Source organism: Poecile atricapillus, chromosome 1, assembly GCF_030490865.1.
Source record: "Poecile atricapillus isolate bPoeAtr1 chromosome 1, bPoeAtr1.hap1, whole genome shotgun sequence".
In the NCBI taxonomy this organism is placed as follows: Eukaryota; Metazoa; Chordata; class Aves; order Passeriformes; family Paridae; genus Poecile; species Poecile atricapillus.
This window is the reverse complement of record NC_081249.1, coordinates 91,196,372-91,211,921: the sequence shown is the minus strand read 5'-3', so window position 1 is coordinate 91,211,921 and position 15,550 is coordinate 91,196,372. Positions and strand designations below refer to the sequence as shown.

Sequence of the window (15,550 nt, the reverse complement as noted above, 5' to 3'; positions counted from 1 at the left end):
AAAGACATTCAGATTCATAGCTTTTCTGGGATTTTGTGTATGCCAGAGCATGCGGTCTTGTCAATAAGTATGGCCACAGTGATGTAAAACAGTGCCACATCCTGGTCCATGAGTTCCTCAGTGCCAGTCTGCCAGCCACCTCTTGTGCTGGAACAAACCTGCTTGGCTAATGAGGTCTGACAGGACCAGGGTCAGGGTAGAATTGCTGCTCTGGAAAGCAAAGCAGAACAAAACCACCAAGGCAATCTATTATGAGCAGTAACTTGGTGTTATAGCATGCAGATGTGAACAAATTCTGCTTGAAAGAAATCCTCAAAATCAATTTCCTTAAAAGTGGTAGCTCTGTTGTTCATGCTTAACTGAACCCAGTGTTAGAAATCCGTGGAAGTAACACTAGGAGGATCTGGCTAACTATGTATGGGGGGCAGCAAAGAATGGGTTGATGGGAAATTATTTTGGTTTGGGCTGTTTACTTCCAAAAATCGGAAACTTAATACTGTTGCTGACATACTTCAACATAGTGAAGACTTGTGTCCAGGGAAAGTCAATGTATTCATTATTCTGTGTTCAATTTCACAACATCTTCTTTTTCTGTCAAATCTAGTTAAATCTACAGTGACTTTTCAGAACTTTCAGCTTCTGGCTAAAAGGAATCAATTCAACATGGTGAGAGATTTAGATTTGTGAGAAGCCTCAAGATCCCTTCTAAATATGAAGGGCTGAGTGGAGAATAGTTAAGAGAAGTCTTTAGGTATTCAGTGCTTTTTTGTGACCCATGTAACAAAAAGTCACGCTTTAATGAAACACCTAAATTAAAATTCAGATGAACAAAACTGATAATTTAATTTTAAAAGTTCTAAGTGTTTGTTTTTGTTGTGGCCCACCATTTTTGGAGCTGTCAACTGTGCAGGCCTGATGCAAAGCTGTGGAGGGTCCAGTAAAGTAATAATGAAGAAGTCCAGACTAATCACTGGTACTGCACTGCCCAATGGCATTGCCAAGTGTTTAATCAAGGTGGGGGTAATGGGGGGGGGGTCTTCCTTTAACAAACTCCAAGCATCCAAGGAAGCTTGCAGCTTTGCTCTGTGAATGAATGACCTAGCACGTGCTTTCTCTCTTCTGTGTGTTTCTTGTGTTCCTTTCTGCTTCTCTCAGGATCAGCCAGCTTTACTGGCCAAGTGGTCAGCAATGCTTCGGAGAAAGCGCCCATTCCACCCATCCATCCAGGTACAAAGCCTTCCTGGTGCCTGACAATCCCTGTGCTTGTTTCCTCCTCACACACCCTTTTCTCCAGACAAGTTCACCCACCAAACTGATCCTTCCATGATTGTTTTGTACTCTGCACATGAGACTTGCTTTTTTTTTTTTTTCGTCCTCAAAGCATAATAATTTCTTTCTAACCTCATGTTTCTACCTCCCCTGAACAGATTCACAAGAACGAGGTTGTATTTAATTTTCCCAGCATACTCTAGACAGGATTTTAATACAGCAGAACTGGCCACAAGTTACACCCCCCAGAATTGGAGACTCTTGCTTGAGCCTGTGACTTCCTGGGGCCCATGGCCTGCACATAGTGTGTGAGACCATTGTGTGACAGAGCAGAGGAGTGGGACTGGGATTTGTTTAGGCCAAGAAGATACCAACTTCCCAGCTTTACAGTGCTATTCCCAGCCTTGTGTATCCTGTTTTTTCTGGTAAGCCCCAGGCGGACAACCCTTGTGACTTGGATTTGCAGGCACTCACACAACACAACATGTGCAGCTCTTCCCTTTGCAATCTCTTGGGTGCCAATGCATACAAGACAACTTTTTGGTATGGGGGGGAATGGTTGTTTACCTGCAAATGTGGCTGAGGCAGTGAGAGGAACAGTAACTGCAGGACAGCCATTGTATTTTTGTCTTACGGAGCTCTTGCTTCTGAGCTGCCCACAGGATTTCTCAGCCCCACTAAACCTGATGTGTGCAGGTCAGCTTGGTCTGCAATGTTATCCTTTCAGCATCCTTCTGCCTTTATATTTGACAAAAGAGCAGCTTCCTGGTGTTTTCTTTGCTATTTCTGTGCTTCTGGCTGGCCATCTTTTGTTTTCCAAATCTCCTGCCAGGGAGCAGAGAAGACCAGCTGCTCCCTGTGAGAGAGAGAGAGAGAGACAGGAGGTGAGCATAGCAAGGCAGCCCCTGCCCTATGGTCCCTGAGTGAGACAGACACTAGGAGGGCAGCTGGGTCAGCCAAGAGTGGATCATCAGGAAAGTCTGCGGGTAAGTTAGGTCTGAGGCAAAGCCACTCCCCCACTCACTGGAGCCCAGGGCTAACCTGAAATGGGGGTCTCAGACCCATGGGCAAGAAGGTGTGGGTCAAAGTCCCAGAAAGGCTGCCTGGGGACAGTAAAGCCTGTTAGTGCCTTCAGGGTCCTGGCACCTCTGTGGTCACACTTTAAATCAGCTGAGCTGAGCTGAGGAAGGCGACCAGAGTGTTTTGGATTATTACAGGAGAGCGACAAGCGTGTTTTGTTCATCATGAGTGTAACCACCTCATGGCAGTGGCTGTCGCTTCACATGTGCTCATGCAGCAGTTTCACCTTACTTATGCCAGGGTAAGTTAGGCTTGGTAGCCTAACTTGGTAAGTGGACTTGAAAAGCTCCCAAGCCAACATGGTAAAAACCTGAAGCAATTTGAACACACCTTCTGGAGCCACAACTGCCTGATGCTTCCAAAGTAGCACTTGGACATGTCTGGCTATGCCCTGGGCCAGACAGATGATGTTTTGTGGTATTTGAGTCACTTTATTCTTTTCTTGCAAATAGTGTCTCAGAACTGGTTTTTATTGGAAAATGGTTGTTCCCCAAGTGAGGCAAATTAACTGGCTTGCAAACAAGCCTGTTCAGGGCTTCCTTGTCCATTGGTTGCTGCCTCCACCCTTACACTGTTTCTATCATGATCATCAGGAGATGCAGTTCCATACATTACATCTGGCCAAGACCTGGACTTACTTCTGAGGATGACACTGCCTCTGTAGGCTCAGGCATGTCACTTGCCTTGTGTCTGTCCCTTTAAAGGCCAGTCAAACAGGATGAAATGCTTGTAAAATTAATGGGCCATAGCATTATTTTGCTAATGTCTGTAGTGGACTTTGAAAGAGATCAGAAAGGTGCACTTTCTGCCATAGTTATTACTAGTATTGAACTCAGGGCTTATATCAAGTAACAATTCTGAGATAATAACTAGCACTATTTGGGTTTCCCCTGGCTGGATCTCAGAACATATTCTCTCATGCCTTCCTGCTCCTTGGAAGCTACTGGTTATTGCATCTCAAGTCTGCAATTGCAGACTAGAAATAACAAGAAAAGGGGGAAAGCATGGCAGGTGTGGCGACAAATCAGCCAGTGAGCTCTTATCTTCTAAATCCTTCACACCAGACACCTTCTAAGACAATTTCCTTTTAATCTGCATGCCTCCAAGGTAATCCTTGGGCAGGTCCTGGCTATGTTCAGTTAGTCATGGTTTAACATGGTTTTCCCTTCTTTTCAAAGCCCCCAGTTTTACCTACTGCTTCCTCAACCCTCTTTTCCTTACTTTAGCTCACGGATCTGCCCTTGTCTCCTCTCAATCTCTCTGAACTCTCCTAGGTCTTAGCACCCAGCCAGTTCCTCATCACAGTTCCTCTGCGTGGCCTGACGGGCTACAGGGAATGCCAGGTACGGCACTGGCGCTATTACACCGTGAATGGAGCCAAGCTCCTCTCCTCCGTGCGGGACCCTGAGGAACTGCATCAGTGGCTGGAGGTGGAGCAGTTCTCAAAAAGCCTTCAGCAGTGGCATGAAGAGGACGTGAACATCGAAGGTGATCTGGTTCCAGCCAAAGTCCTTATCGTCTTCCGGGAGCTGGTGGAGAAGTCGATTGTCTCCTGTAACCTCTCCAGTGAGTTTGGTGGGGACAGGTGAAAGGGAAACCATCACACACACAAAGTATTTGGTTTGCGTGGTCAGGAGCCAAGCAAAACCCTCCAAAACCAGGAAACCTTCAAGCAATTGCAGTGATGTACACAGACCTGCACTGAAGATAGAATTCAGTAGTTCTTGGGCTCTTTGTACCCAAGATGTTACTCCTTTCTTAGGAATTTGAGTACGCTCTCCAGCAACATCACCATCACAGTTCAACTAAGAGGCAGCCCAGATTTTTAGAACATTTAGGAGTTTATTTGGGGAAAAAAATCTTCCTCTACTACAGCACCTGCAATATATTTAGATTTTCAAGGAAGGTAGTATAGGAAAATTGGATACCGGAAAGACGGATAAGTCTGAGAAGAATGTGTTTGAAGATATTTATAGGGCAGATAATGCTCTGGGGAAACCTTTGCTGCCCACAGCTTTCCAGTATGGGATGGTGGGAACCAAGTAGAAGGACTTCTACTGAAGCAAAATATGTTGGACAAGTGCTCTTTTCCCCAGTGTCCAGGCTATTCATGTGGTGCCTCTTCCTATAGCATGTTTCCAGGATGACCTTACTCATCAGTAGCCTAATGAGTCTTCTGCATTTCAGAGCAATAGAAGCTATTTCCACTCATCTGATAGCACTCTGAATTGTAGTCACAGGAAAAAAGAACGTTAAAGTCAAGCTCTGCTAGATAATGGTATTTTTTTCAGGAAATACTTGTTATCATTGGAGGGGAAAGGTGGATAGGAATGAAATTTCACCATTGAGGCTCACAAGAAAGACCAGCTGGAACGGGCTTGCTTCTTAGACTTTACTGATGTGAAAGTTGTTGTGTTGGGCAGCAGTCACATCAAGTTATTGAGTGAAAGTTGAGTGTTTCAGGAAAGGTACTTGCAAGGACCCCACAGAGTGATGTTTGGGTTGATGATTCTGATGCCTTTTTTGTAAGGTCTGCTGGGAGGAGATGAGCTAAGATGAAGTAAGGAGAAGCAATTACCATTTTGTTTGTTTCTGTGAAGAATGGACTTCCTTCATCCCACTCCCAAAGTTACACAAAAACTTCACTGATTTCTTTGCTTCTCTGTTTTTTAATTCTTCCAGCACCAGCAAAATCAGTTTTTGAGGTGTCTCACTTTTTATTAGTGGAAAAATAGGTATAAGCATTGCAATGCTTTTGGAAATGCCATGAACATATTTACATGCTGACACGGTGGTTGCTCTAACACTTTTCAGCTGCTAGAGATCCTTATTGAGAGCTTGGGAACAGAACAGTTCCTGTTTTGTTTGGCTCAGCAGGGAAATAGCACATAGATTTTCTGAGGTTTATGAAGTTCTGATTGGGATGGACTCCACTCCTTGCAAGGTAATTCAGCCCATGAGTTGCTCCTTAGCCCATGCAATCAAAATGAGGTGGGATAACACACTGCTCTTTAAACTGCTTATGTTTGTCTGCTGAGGCTTTCACTTCAGTGGGTTAGAGGATGAACACACAATTGGCTCAGATGGCAGAGCTGAAGGGACAGTGATCCTGCCAGACTGACTGGGACAGAAACTTCTTCCATGAACTCAACTGGACCAACAGGAAATAGCCCACAAAATCTGTTAGTTGCAGCTTTCTTTCCCTTCTGTACTCTTACATCGTGTTGTTCCTGGAGACAAGCCACTCTACTTTCACACTCAGGGAACTTCTTTCCTCCAAATTACCTTGGAACTAACTCTTCTTAACACTCAGCACTTGCAGTGATGTAGCAGTTAGTATTTTCTGTGTGACTGCTCTGCACAACAGACCATAAATTCGGATATTGTCTTCTGTGCAAGTGGATCTCCAGAAACAAACCATACAGATACTGCACAAAACATTCTGAATGACTGGCAGTGGTAAGTGTGATCTGGCAAGGGTCTCATCTCAGGTCCTCTGAATGAAGAAGAACATCTTGACATAGGAAGTGTTCATCTGGTCCTCTCCAATCTGCAGTGCTCTCCTTGCAGTGTACCATTAGAAATGTTAGGTTGCACCACTTGTCTGGCTCTATTTTTAAGAAGCTGATCCTAGGGTTTAAGAGGACCCACAAACAAAAAAAAAAAAAAAAAAAAAAAGCATGATAATTGAGTGTAAAGTTAAGAACTTGGTTCTTTCATCTTCCTGTTCTCATTCCTCAGGACTTTTATAGATTTAGGTTTTTCTAATATTTTTTATGCCTTATTTGAAGAGAATGTGTTAAGACAGACCAATAGAACTGCAAGGTCCTAGACAGGCTATTGCTTGGCTTGTGGAAAAGGACCTTTTTATCTATATTTTCTTCTCTTGTTGCTCTTTCACAGGTAAAGTGACAGTGCTGGAGAGCTTCAGCTCAGTGGTCCGAGTGGCTGTGGAGACATCAGAATCACAGGTTGAGGTGGAGCTGGTCCCTGCTGTGGAGATTCCAACTTGCTGGCCTGAGAAAGCCCGGTGGCCTCGTTGCCTTAAGCGCTGGCCTTCTCAGGAAAAAGTGCAGTGCATCAAGGTAAACAGTATAAAGTACACCCTTAACTCTGGGATGGAATTCACCTCTCAGGTGTCTGACAGTGTTTTCCCAAAGGAAGAACTGCATGGTGATGGCAGTAGGGTTAGAAGATATGTTCTCTAAAGAGAGAAGCAATGTTTCAAAATATTCTGTCAGATTTTATTTGGATTTTGTTTTCCCCCCACTTACAGTGGTGAATTCTGTAGAAAAAATATGAGTTAACTTTTTATTGCGTGAGTCTCTAGCAAACAGTTCTGCCTGCATCACACACCTCTAAGGTGCACCATTCTTGTTCTGCCTCATGTAGGACTTCAGCAAATGGACTGCTGTCTTGCAGTTTTCCTTCCAGCTCAATCCCATCTTTCCCTACAATATTCACAGCTGGATTCTGGCACTTCAGCTCAGCCAGAACTCAGCTCAGCGCTCAGAGAGTTATAGCTTGAATTCCTGACTATGTCTGTGTTCCCTGGTGACATTCAAGAAAAGGCTTTGTGGTTACTGCAGCTGTGAACAAAAAATTTTTCACATTTGAAAAACAGTTAGAGAAGAAGTTTGTCAGCAGTACATCTGCCATGTTCCTGCAGATCCCATTCCACCTTCCAGTCCTGCTCCCCTCTTATGCACAACCTCCTTCTCCAGAGCAAAGTGCCTACAGAGCTGCACCTCTGCTTTAGTGGCAATGCTGGTACTGTGCCTGATGGCTCTAGAACAGGATTTCCCTGCAATAACTGATACCACAACACAAGGAAACAATGCAAAATGTGTGTTTATTCAACAAAGCATTAAGATGGGAGCACGCCTCATGTTTGCTGCCTCTGCTAACCCTATTTAGAATAGGCTTTGAGAGATGTCACACATGCTTTTGTAACCTCTCTCTGCACTTCTGGGACAAGTTGGCTCTGATCTGCTGTCACACTTCCCCTATTGTTCCACAGTCGCTGGGTTTCGACCTCCTGGCCCGCTCTAACTATCACTGGCAGCTGTGCTTCTCCCGTGCTGAGCACATCCTCATGGAGGGACTTGATGAAGATGGTGGTTGTCGCATGAAGTGCTTCAGGGTCATGAGGCAGATGAAGGAAGATGTCTGGTGTGCTGGAAATAAGCCTGTCATCACAGCTTATCACCTTCAGGTAGGTATCACCCTGATATCCAGTAGTGTCAGAATGTTGTGGTGTAAATCAGTGTGGCATCTGTGTAACTTCTGAGGTAACTGTCAAATCTGCTGTACCTTTTCATTGCTTTATGGTGGCAAGGAGTTCACTAAATATGTGTTCCAAACTTCAATAAGAAACCAAGACCTGTAGGAATATTATGATTGCAGCAACACAGAGTCGAGGCCCCTGGTCTGTTTTGACTTCACATTGTACTGTTGTCTGTAATTGCACACTTACTTCTTGCTTCTTGATTATCCTAGCCATCTGTATCCATCTGTCTCTCTGCTGGAAGATGGTGCTTTTTTTCTTTGTGGATATGCACCAAACAAAACTATCTTAGGTGAGCATTATTAATGAGTTAGGTGCAAACTACAGTTCTGGTGGTGTTTCACCTGGGGTAGGAAGGGAAGAAAAAGTTAAAGGGGTGGTGGCATTCTCCCTGAACCTATTTCAGTTCAAAATGGCTTCAAACAAGATTTGTGAAGAGAGAGAAGACTCTGCTATTACTGTGTCCCCATATCTGACAGCTGCAGACACCGGTTGGCCACAGGCAGCACCATTTGTTAGATTATAGATTAAAAATCCTGTTTTCTGGGACTTCATTCTCCTGGAGTTGCCAGGGAGAGGCTGTACTTTTCCCACCTAGAATCCTCAAGCCATTAGGTTCCTACAGTAGCTACTGATCTTTTGGTGGCCAAAACCAGATGCAATACTAAGATTTTTCCTGAAGAAAAAGCTGGTGACCATCAAATGCGGTTACAGTCATGGCACTACTCTAAGTAAAGATGGAGTAAAAAAAATTAAAATTGATGAGGCTGATTATAGCTTAGCTGAATGCAAAACTCTTCAGTGCCTGTAAGAACAACCTGGTGGGAAAACTGTCATATGTAAGACAGTGGAAAGCCATTTAACCATTAGGAGCAATGTTTTTCCCTGGCTGAAGGAGCAGATGTGCAAGAAGTGCTGTTGCATTGACTCTTGTTAAAGTAAGAAACTATTTAGAAGATCTTCAGTTCTTTTCTGTAACTGTATTTCTGGCTTTTATGGCAAGTGAGGATTGGTTTACCAGACAGAAAGAATTTTTCAAAATTACTCACATTAGAAAGAAAAACAGGAAGAAAAGAAAAATGAGAGAAACAGTCAGTGGATAAACAAGCAGTTGAGCAGAGGCTTAGTGTTAGGTTTCTTAACATTCTCAGGTTGCCCCTGTCAAAGGTATCAAACAATTAGGATTAAACAAGATCCTCTATGACAGAGGAAATCTGCATCCCAGAAGCTCTGAAAGCCAGAGAGGACCATGTAACTGCCCTTCATAGGAATGAAGTTCAAGACCTGCAATTTCAAAAAGATCTAGGTACATTCTGAAATCCAACTCTATGCTGTTGGTAGAGAGCAGGCAGTTAGGGACATAAATGCTGGGGATAAATCACCTGTTCAGGCACCTGGCTGAAAAAGCAGCGCTGTTTTCCTTGCCTCCAGAAACTTCATTACAACTGCTGCCTGCTGAAGTAGTTGTAGTGTGTCAGGAGGCAACTGCTCTGCAAGTCTTCAAGGAGCAGCTCTCAGAGAGTTATAGCTTGAATTCCTCACTTTGTCTTTGTTCCCTCATGACATTCAGGGAAAGGCTTTGTGGTTACTGCTGCTGTGAACAAAAAATTTTTCAAATTTGAAAAACTGTTAGAGAAGAAATTTGTCAGCAGTACAACTATGAAAAGATTAAATTCTACCTCTGGAGAAACAGACAAGTTGAAGGCTGTGGTTCTGCCACCTCTCTCAGTGCCTGTGAGTCTCTTTCTGGATAGCTGAATTTGCAAAATATAATTTGGATTCAGAGGAAAGTTAGGGGACTTAGCAGAATTATTGAACACAGGATAGGTGATTTAGTACTTTAAAAAGTTAATCAGGCTGACCTAGGCAGTCAGTATGGCTTTTTTGGTACAGTAAGTCTAAGTTCCTTGAGAAAATTCTTCTCAGTCATGAGGAAGTCTGAAAAAATGTGACATGGGCAGTGTAAAAATAATACTGTAAGAGCAATATTCATACACATTTTGTTATTTTAACTGTGTATTTCTCAAATGTTAAATTGCATAAAATCATTTTGGAGAAACAGAAGACATGCAGTAAGTATCACATGTCAGAAAAAAACAGGCAGGATTTGACTAGAAAGCAAGCCTTGCACCTGCAATAGCTTCTTGGAATCTCAGTCTGTTTAGGATGCAGATCATTGTCTATCTTCAGCACAAATACAGCTGAAGCTAACAAATAATTATTTTGATGTCATTATGCTCTGTCCGTCCTTGCATCTGCTGGCTTGTACCCTTGCATAACAGGCCATTTTCTACAGCCTAAAATGCCTGGCATTTCTACAGAGGCTCCTGCTGGAGGATGGCAAATAGGCAAAGATTATTTTGGCAAGATCATTTTCCTTGGGCTCCTGGCTCAGTCAGTGGAGAGTGGCTCCTCTTGGGAGAGATCCTAACTAGGCACCTCCAAGCTGCTCTTCCTGGTCCCCAGAGGAGACTTTAGCTGGGATCCCTCCATTGCAGAAACATTAACACAGGGAGGTAGCAGCGCGAGTCTCTGTGATTTCCAAGGCTGACAGCCATTCACCAGCACTAGAAGTGCCTTAGTAAGCTGTGTGAGCCCTCGACAGAACCTCTAACACATCTTCTCTCCCATCTGCTTCTTGCAGACAGTGCTATTCTGGACGTGTGAAAAATACCCCCGCACCAAGGATTGGCGCTGCTTCCCTGAAGCCTTTCTGAGGCTGGTACAGAAGCTGCACAAGTGTGTAAGCCAGCACTTCCTCAAGCATTACTTTCTCAAGAACACCAATCTGCTCAAATATGCCAACACCAGTGACCTGGACCTGGTGGCCAGCAAGCTCGCGATCTTCTTGGAGAATCCCGTTTTCTGCCTGGACTAAGGCAGGCAAAGGTCTCATCCCAACCCCGAGTCGATCCCCCAGCTCCTCTCCCCACCTGTGGTTGCTCTCCGTGTCCTTCCAGTTGATGCTGCAGCTGGCTCTGTGAGACAGTTGGCACATGCAGCGCGAAAGAGAAGTGTTGAGCTGGCAGCGGTGGGCGGTGAAAACTGATGGGAGGTATCACTTGATGCCCAGCTGATCTAATTTGCTTTCAACAGTGACAGCCTGCCTGGAAGCTACAGCCAGTGAAACCCAGCTTTCTGTGTCAGAGCAGGCAACTGCCTCGTTCTGTGTCTCCAGTCTTGTGGCACCTAAGCTGAAAGGCAGCGCAAAGGAGTCTCGCTCTGCTGCCCCTGTAACCTAGCTCATGCACTGTTGCTGCAATCGCCTTCCTCACAAGGACAGTCAGTTTAATTGCCTAATTACCTCACAGGCCAGCTCTCCAGAGGGGCAGAGGAACATTTCCAAGGTGTTCTGAAGCTGGAAGCTTTCTCAGAGGAAATTCAGTGCAGTGAGGTCCTGCTCCAGTAGGATCCAGGAATAATTTAACCATGCTGCTAGTGTTGCAGAGCTCAGTGGAAGCAAGAAGAGGAACAGTGGGTTTTGCCTCTTCATTTTTCTCTCCTTCACTTATATTTTTCTTCCAATTGCTTCAAATATGTCTTTTTCCTGTTTGCCAGTTGTGTTAGTGCCATACAGTCAGGGGGCTTTGGCAGGGCAGATTTCACTCCCATCCCTGGCTCTATCCAGCAGGCTGGACAAGGAGCAGGTCTTTTCCTAGGTGTTAGCACCCACGTATTTTTGGGTGCAGTGCAGAATATTTTTCAGAGGCTCTTAGCTCCAAGACCCCCAGTGCTTTTAATTTTGTGGATGTTTCAAAAGAAAATGAATTTTAGTATTTCAAAAGAACAGAGCTTTAGAATTAATATAAAGAATGGTGGGTTTAATGTTATTAAATTGCTGAAACTTAACCAAGATTTGGGGGGGGGGGGGTGTGTTGGGTTTGATTTGGTGGGGGTTTTTTGTCACATCTGTGCAGGAAAGTAAATAAGTCCTTTGCCAAGGGGGCTGGCAGAGGTGGGATTTGCATTGCGCCCCAAGGAGCTGCAAGAGGCGCATTTGCAGCGCGGCGTCTCCCCGTCGTGGCAGACTGCGGTACAACCAGTCTCCAGCACAGCCTCTGCCTCTGGAGCAGGCTGTCTTCTACAGGTTATGAGCAGAGTAGATATGGGTCAGGAAGGATCCAAGCTGTGTGCTCCTGGTCTGGTCATGGTCCTGTGTCTCCTGCATCAGATGTCACCACGTATAGACGTGATCTGACCATGTAAACTGGCCCCTCTTTGCTCAGATCCTCAGAATACTCTCCAGGTCGCCTTTCCACGTGGAAACTACCTTGTGTGGAACTGTTTTGAGCAGTTAACTTTTCTTGCTAAAACCTTTGTTCTCCGGGCTCCCTAAATGGGACACAAGTGTCAGTTTCATGATGACACCCTCCTGTTCAAGTGTGGCTTTCTGATTTCCTGTGAGCTGTTTCAGTAAAGTGCAAGGAGATGCCAATCTGCCAGGCAGAGTCAAGCAGCTGTGGCAATGAAGTAATGTCTCTTGTTTCGTCTTGATTTTGTCTTGTGGTTGAATGGCCAGCTTCTGAAGTTAGAGGAGGGCAAAACCAGTTCAAACTGTTCAAGGACAGTGAAAAACATTCAGCGCAATTAATCCCAAATTTGATATTTTACTGTCCTGATGTATGAACCTTTTGGGATTTAGTTGTGGCTGGTAAAGAATTTATCTCCCTTTATAGCTGGGTGAAAGAACAGCATTTGGTGGTGATGCCTTAACTTGGATGCAGCTGTGTGTCAGAGTCCTCAGCTGCTGGGATTCACAGCCTGCTGTGAAGCAAAACCATGGGCATGCACCGTGTGCTGCACAGCCGTGACATGGAATGTTCCACTGCCCTGCCAGAGCCTCTTACAGCCAGGAACGACTCAGCAAAGCCAGAAAATAAGCACAGAATGATGGACCCCTGCCTTGAGCCAAGTCTGATCAGTTTTTGCTCTGTTTCCTTCTTGTTCACTCAAGCAAATGCATCAGCTAGCACATGCTGCTGCAGAAAGTGTCCTTGTCACCACTGGAACATGGAAGGTACATTACGATTGACCACAAAGACACAGGAACAATCCCACAGCTTTTTCTCCAGAGCAGCAAGATGTGACACAGCTGGCCACTGGCAAAGAGAAAAGGCTTTGAGGAAAGGATTCACATGGTCATGGAAGCAGTTGAATACAAGAATGAATTCCTTTCGGAGACATCTTTGAGACACTACCTTACATCATCTCATGCAGGTCTACATGAGTGTGTGGAGTTTTGTTGTTGAGGGAGTTTTTTGTGGTTGTGGGAGAGTTGTGCAGGAGGTCTCTTATTAAAAAAAAAAAACAAGCTTGCCAAAAATATTTATTTCATTTCTTACCACAGTAAACTTTTTGCAAATAGCTTTTCACTTATACACCAATCCTAGTTGCAAAATCATGGCCTCATCCCATGATTTGCCTCCAAAAAGAGATACCACATTGTAATTTGGCTAGAGAATAAGTTTTATGCTTCATATTTATAATTTTTATTTTAAAAGTGAGCATCTGGATGAATACACACATTCAAACCACACATAAACAGGTTTAATCAAAAGTTCTGTGTTCAGAACATCTGGAAGGAATGTGATGACCATTGTCTCTCCCTCTCTTTTTCATTGCTTTCATGAGTATTTGCTGCATTCTGAGTCCTCACCACAGTCAGCATCACTCCATCTGTCAGAAATTTCAATTGAATGTGTTGTTCTGCCATATAAAACAGTACAAAAGTTATTATGTTTTTAGTCTTTTTTACACAGACTGCCTTCTGGTCACTAGAGGGCAATGTCTCTCTGAAGCACAAACACTGATCCAGGATCTCGCTCTTAAAATCAGCATTTTGTTATTATCATCGAGCTGAGACAAATGAGCTTGATTAATTTAATGCTGAATTCTGTTGCCAAAAAGGAGAGAAGAGACCATGGGAGAAGTTTCTAATAAATAGCGAGACTTCAGTAAAAAGGCCAGAATATGGAATTTATGGAAGCCAGAATATGGATTTATTGTTTCTGATGGTCTTGCAGTCATTCCCAACAGCCTTCGATTGGGGAAGCAACAACAAGCAAAGTGCAGGCAGGGTTCTGGGAAGGAGGGAACTTGCAGGAATAGTCACTGCCCTGCTCCATTAGAGTAACCTACGACACCTGCCCTCTCTCGATGGCCATGACTCCCATGTGTGCCTACCTCTCAGGCTCCTCTGTCTCCTTTTTCTCTCCCTTCCCCAGAAAAAAAAAATTAAAAAAATTATTCTCAGAACAAGTTTTCTGATGCCACCCCTTTGGCTCTGGTGGGAATGGTCACTTTTCAGTGCACATCAACTCTCTTTTAGTTCATGGGCCCCAGGTGAACACAGAGACACATTACAGACCATCTATTCACCCTCACTTATACTCCATCTTTGGTTTGAAATGGTGCCCAGCAATGAAGTTAGATCACATTGCAAACTATGTTCCCAGTGGGAGCAGCCTGGCCTCTCTGAGCAAAGTTGGGACACGGACAGTGATAGGGAGGATAATTCTGCTTTAACACTAAATATTTTTCTGCTTATCAATGCTAGGACTTCTGGTTTTGAGGAGAAACATATTTTATTATACCCCACCCCCAACACTCATCTGAGGCCCTTGCAATGTCACATGAGATAGTGACACAGCAGCCAGTGCTCAAATCATGATAAGAGATCCCACTCGCCCTATCAGGCCAACCTGTGACATTACTGTAGGAGGCATGTGGTGCCCTTGACCTCCTTGGGATCTGACTTCTCTGGCTGAAATAATACACACAATTTCAAAGTAAATTAAACAGCTGTAGGTAGAAAAATGTGTTTTAGCCTGTTTTGACCCAAACCACTGCAGCACAAAGAAATGGACAACACTTTCATCATGTTACAAGTACCTGTCAGTTCTGCTCCAAGCAACACCTTTGAACTGAAAAGAAAGAAAGGACAGGATCAGCACCTGGTTTTGAAAGCATCTCCTGGATAGGTGATGAAGAATGCACAGATGCCACCAGAGACCAAGCCTATGGAGAGTGCAGAATGTATTTTTCACAGGAAAGATTGTCTAATTTACCATTAGCATCTTCACAAATACAAATTACAAGGAAATACATTAAGGAAAGAATTAATCAGCTTGAAAAGCTTTGTAGTAATTAGAAAAAAGAATGGCGTCTTCCCAGGCTCCCCTGGATGGTGGTAATTACCAGCTGCACAACTGTGGCTTGTGCCACTTAATGATTTCTGGACTAAAAATCTTAATATCTTTTTATTTCCATTCTTAGGGAAGCCACTCTTGGAATCAGGCTGCAGCACAGGCCAGCAGCTCCGAGAAGCATGAACTGAGCTTGTTTCAGCCTGGGAGGGCAGTCATTTTAGGTGCAGGGTGCTCCAGAGCCTGATCCCAAGCCATGGCTCTGTTGCATCTGGCCCAGCACATTTTTCCTGTTGTCTTGGAGGAGATGGGTGCCATTTGTTATCCAGCAACTTGAACAGCCAAACCTCTTCTGCCAAAATTGCAGGCAGCCTTACACCCATCTGCAGCACATCCCAGCAGCAGAGGGCAGGCCATAGCCCCTTCTGGTGACAGTATTGTCACCAACACAGCTGGGGGACCTGAAGGGCAAGGCTGCAATGGAGGCTAGCTAATGCATTCCAGGGAAAAAGTTTGGTTAATTTAGGAGAGTTTAAGAAATTCCAGTTCCAAGGTAGTAGTGAACCAAAACAAAAATGCAGCTCAGAAGAATTTTTTTTTTAATCCATGGTAAAAATTACTAAGGAAATGAACATCAATGTTGGATTCCTGGGATCCCATTTTAAAAGGGTGAGAACCTGTAGCTAGGAGGAATGTCATCAGCAACTGAATCCATCTGTTGCTCTTCCTGGTCCTTTCCCCCAAATTAACCAAGAGCTGTTTTAAAGGT

The 15,550-nt window shown here is 44.3% G+C and overlaps 1 protein-coding gene across 1 annotated transcript in view; it reads left to right on the top strand.

Moving 5' to 3' along the window:
* MAB21L3 (mab-21 like 3) overlaps window positions 1-13,260 on the top strand; it is a 35,266-nt gene extending 22,006 nt beyond the window's left edge. The window contains exons 4-7 of the mRNA XM_058862938.1: window positions 3,624-3,915; window positions 6,253-6,434; window positions 7,370-7,564; window positions 10,281-13,260. Coding sequence (XP_058718921.1) covers window positions 3,624-3,915; window positions 6,253-6,434; window positions 7,370-7,564; window positions 10,281-10,514 — 903 coding nt within the window. The 3' untranslated portion in view covers window positions 10,515-13,260. The remainder of the gene's footprint in view (window positions 1-3,623; window positions 3,916-6,252; window positions 6,435-7,369; window positions 7,565-10,280) is intronic.
* The last annotated feature ends 2,290 nt before the right edge of the window (window positions 13,261-15,550 follow it).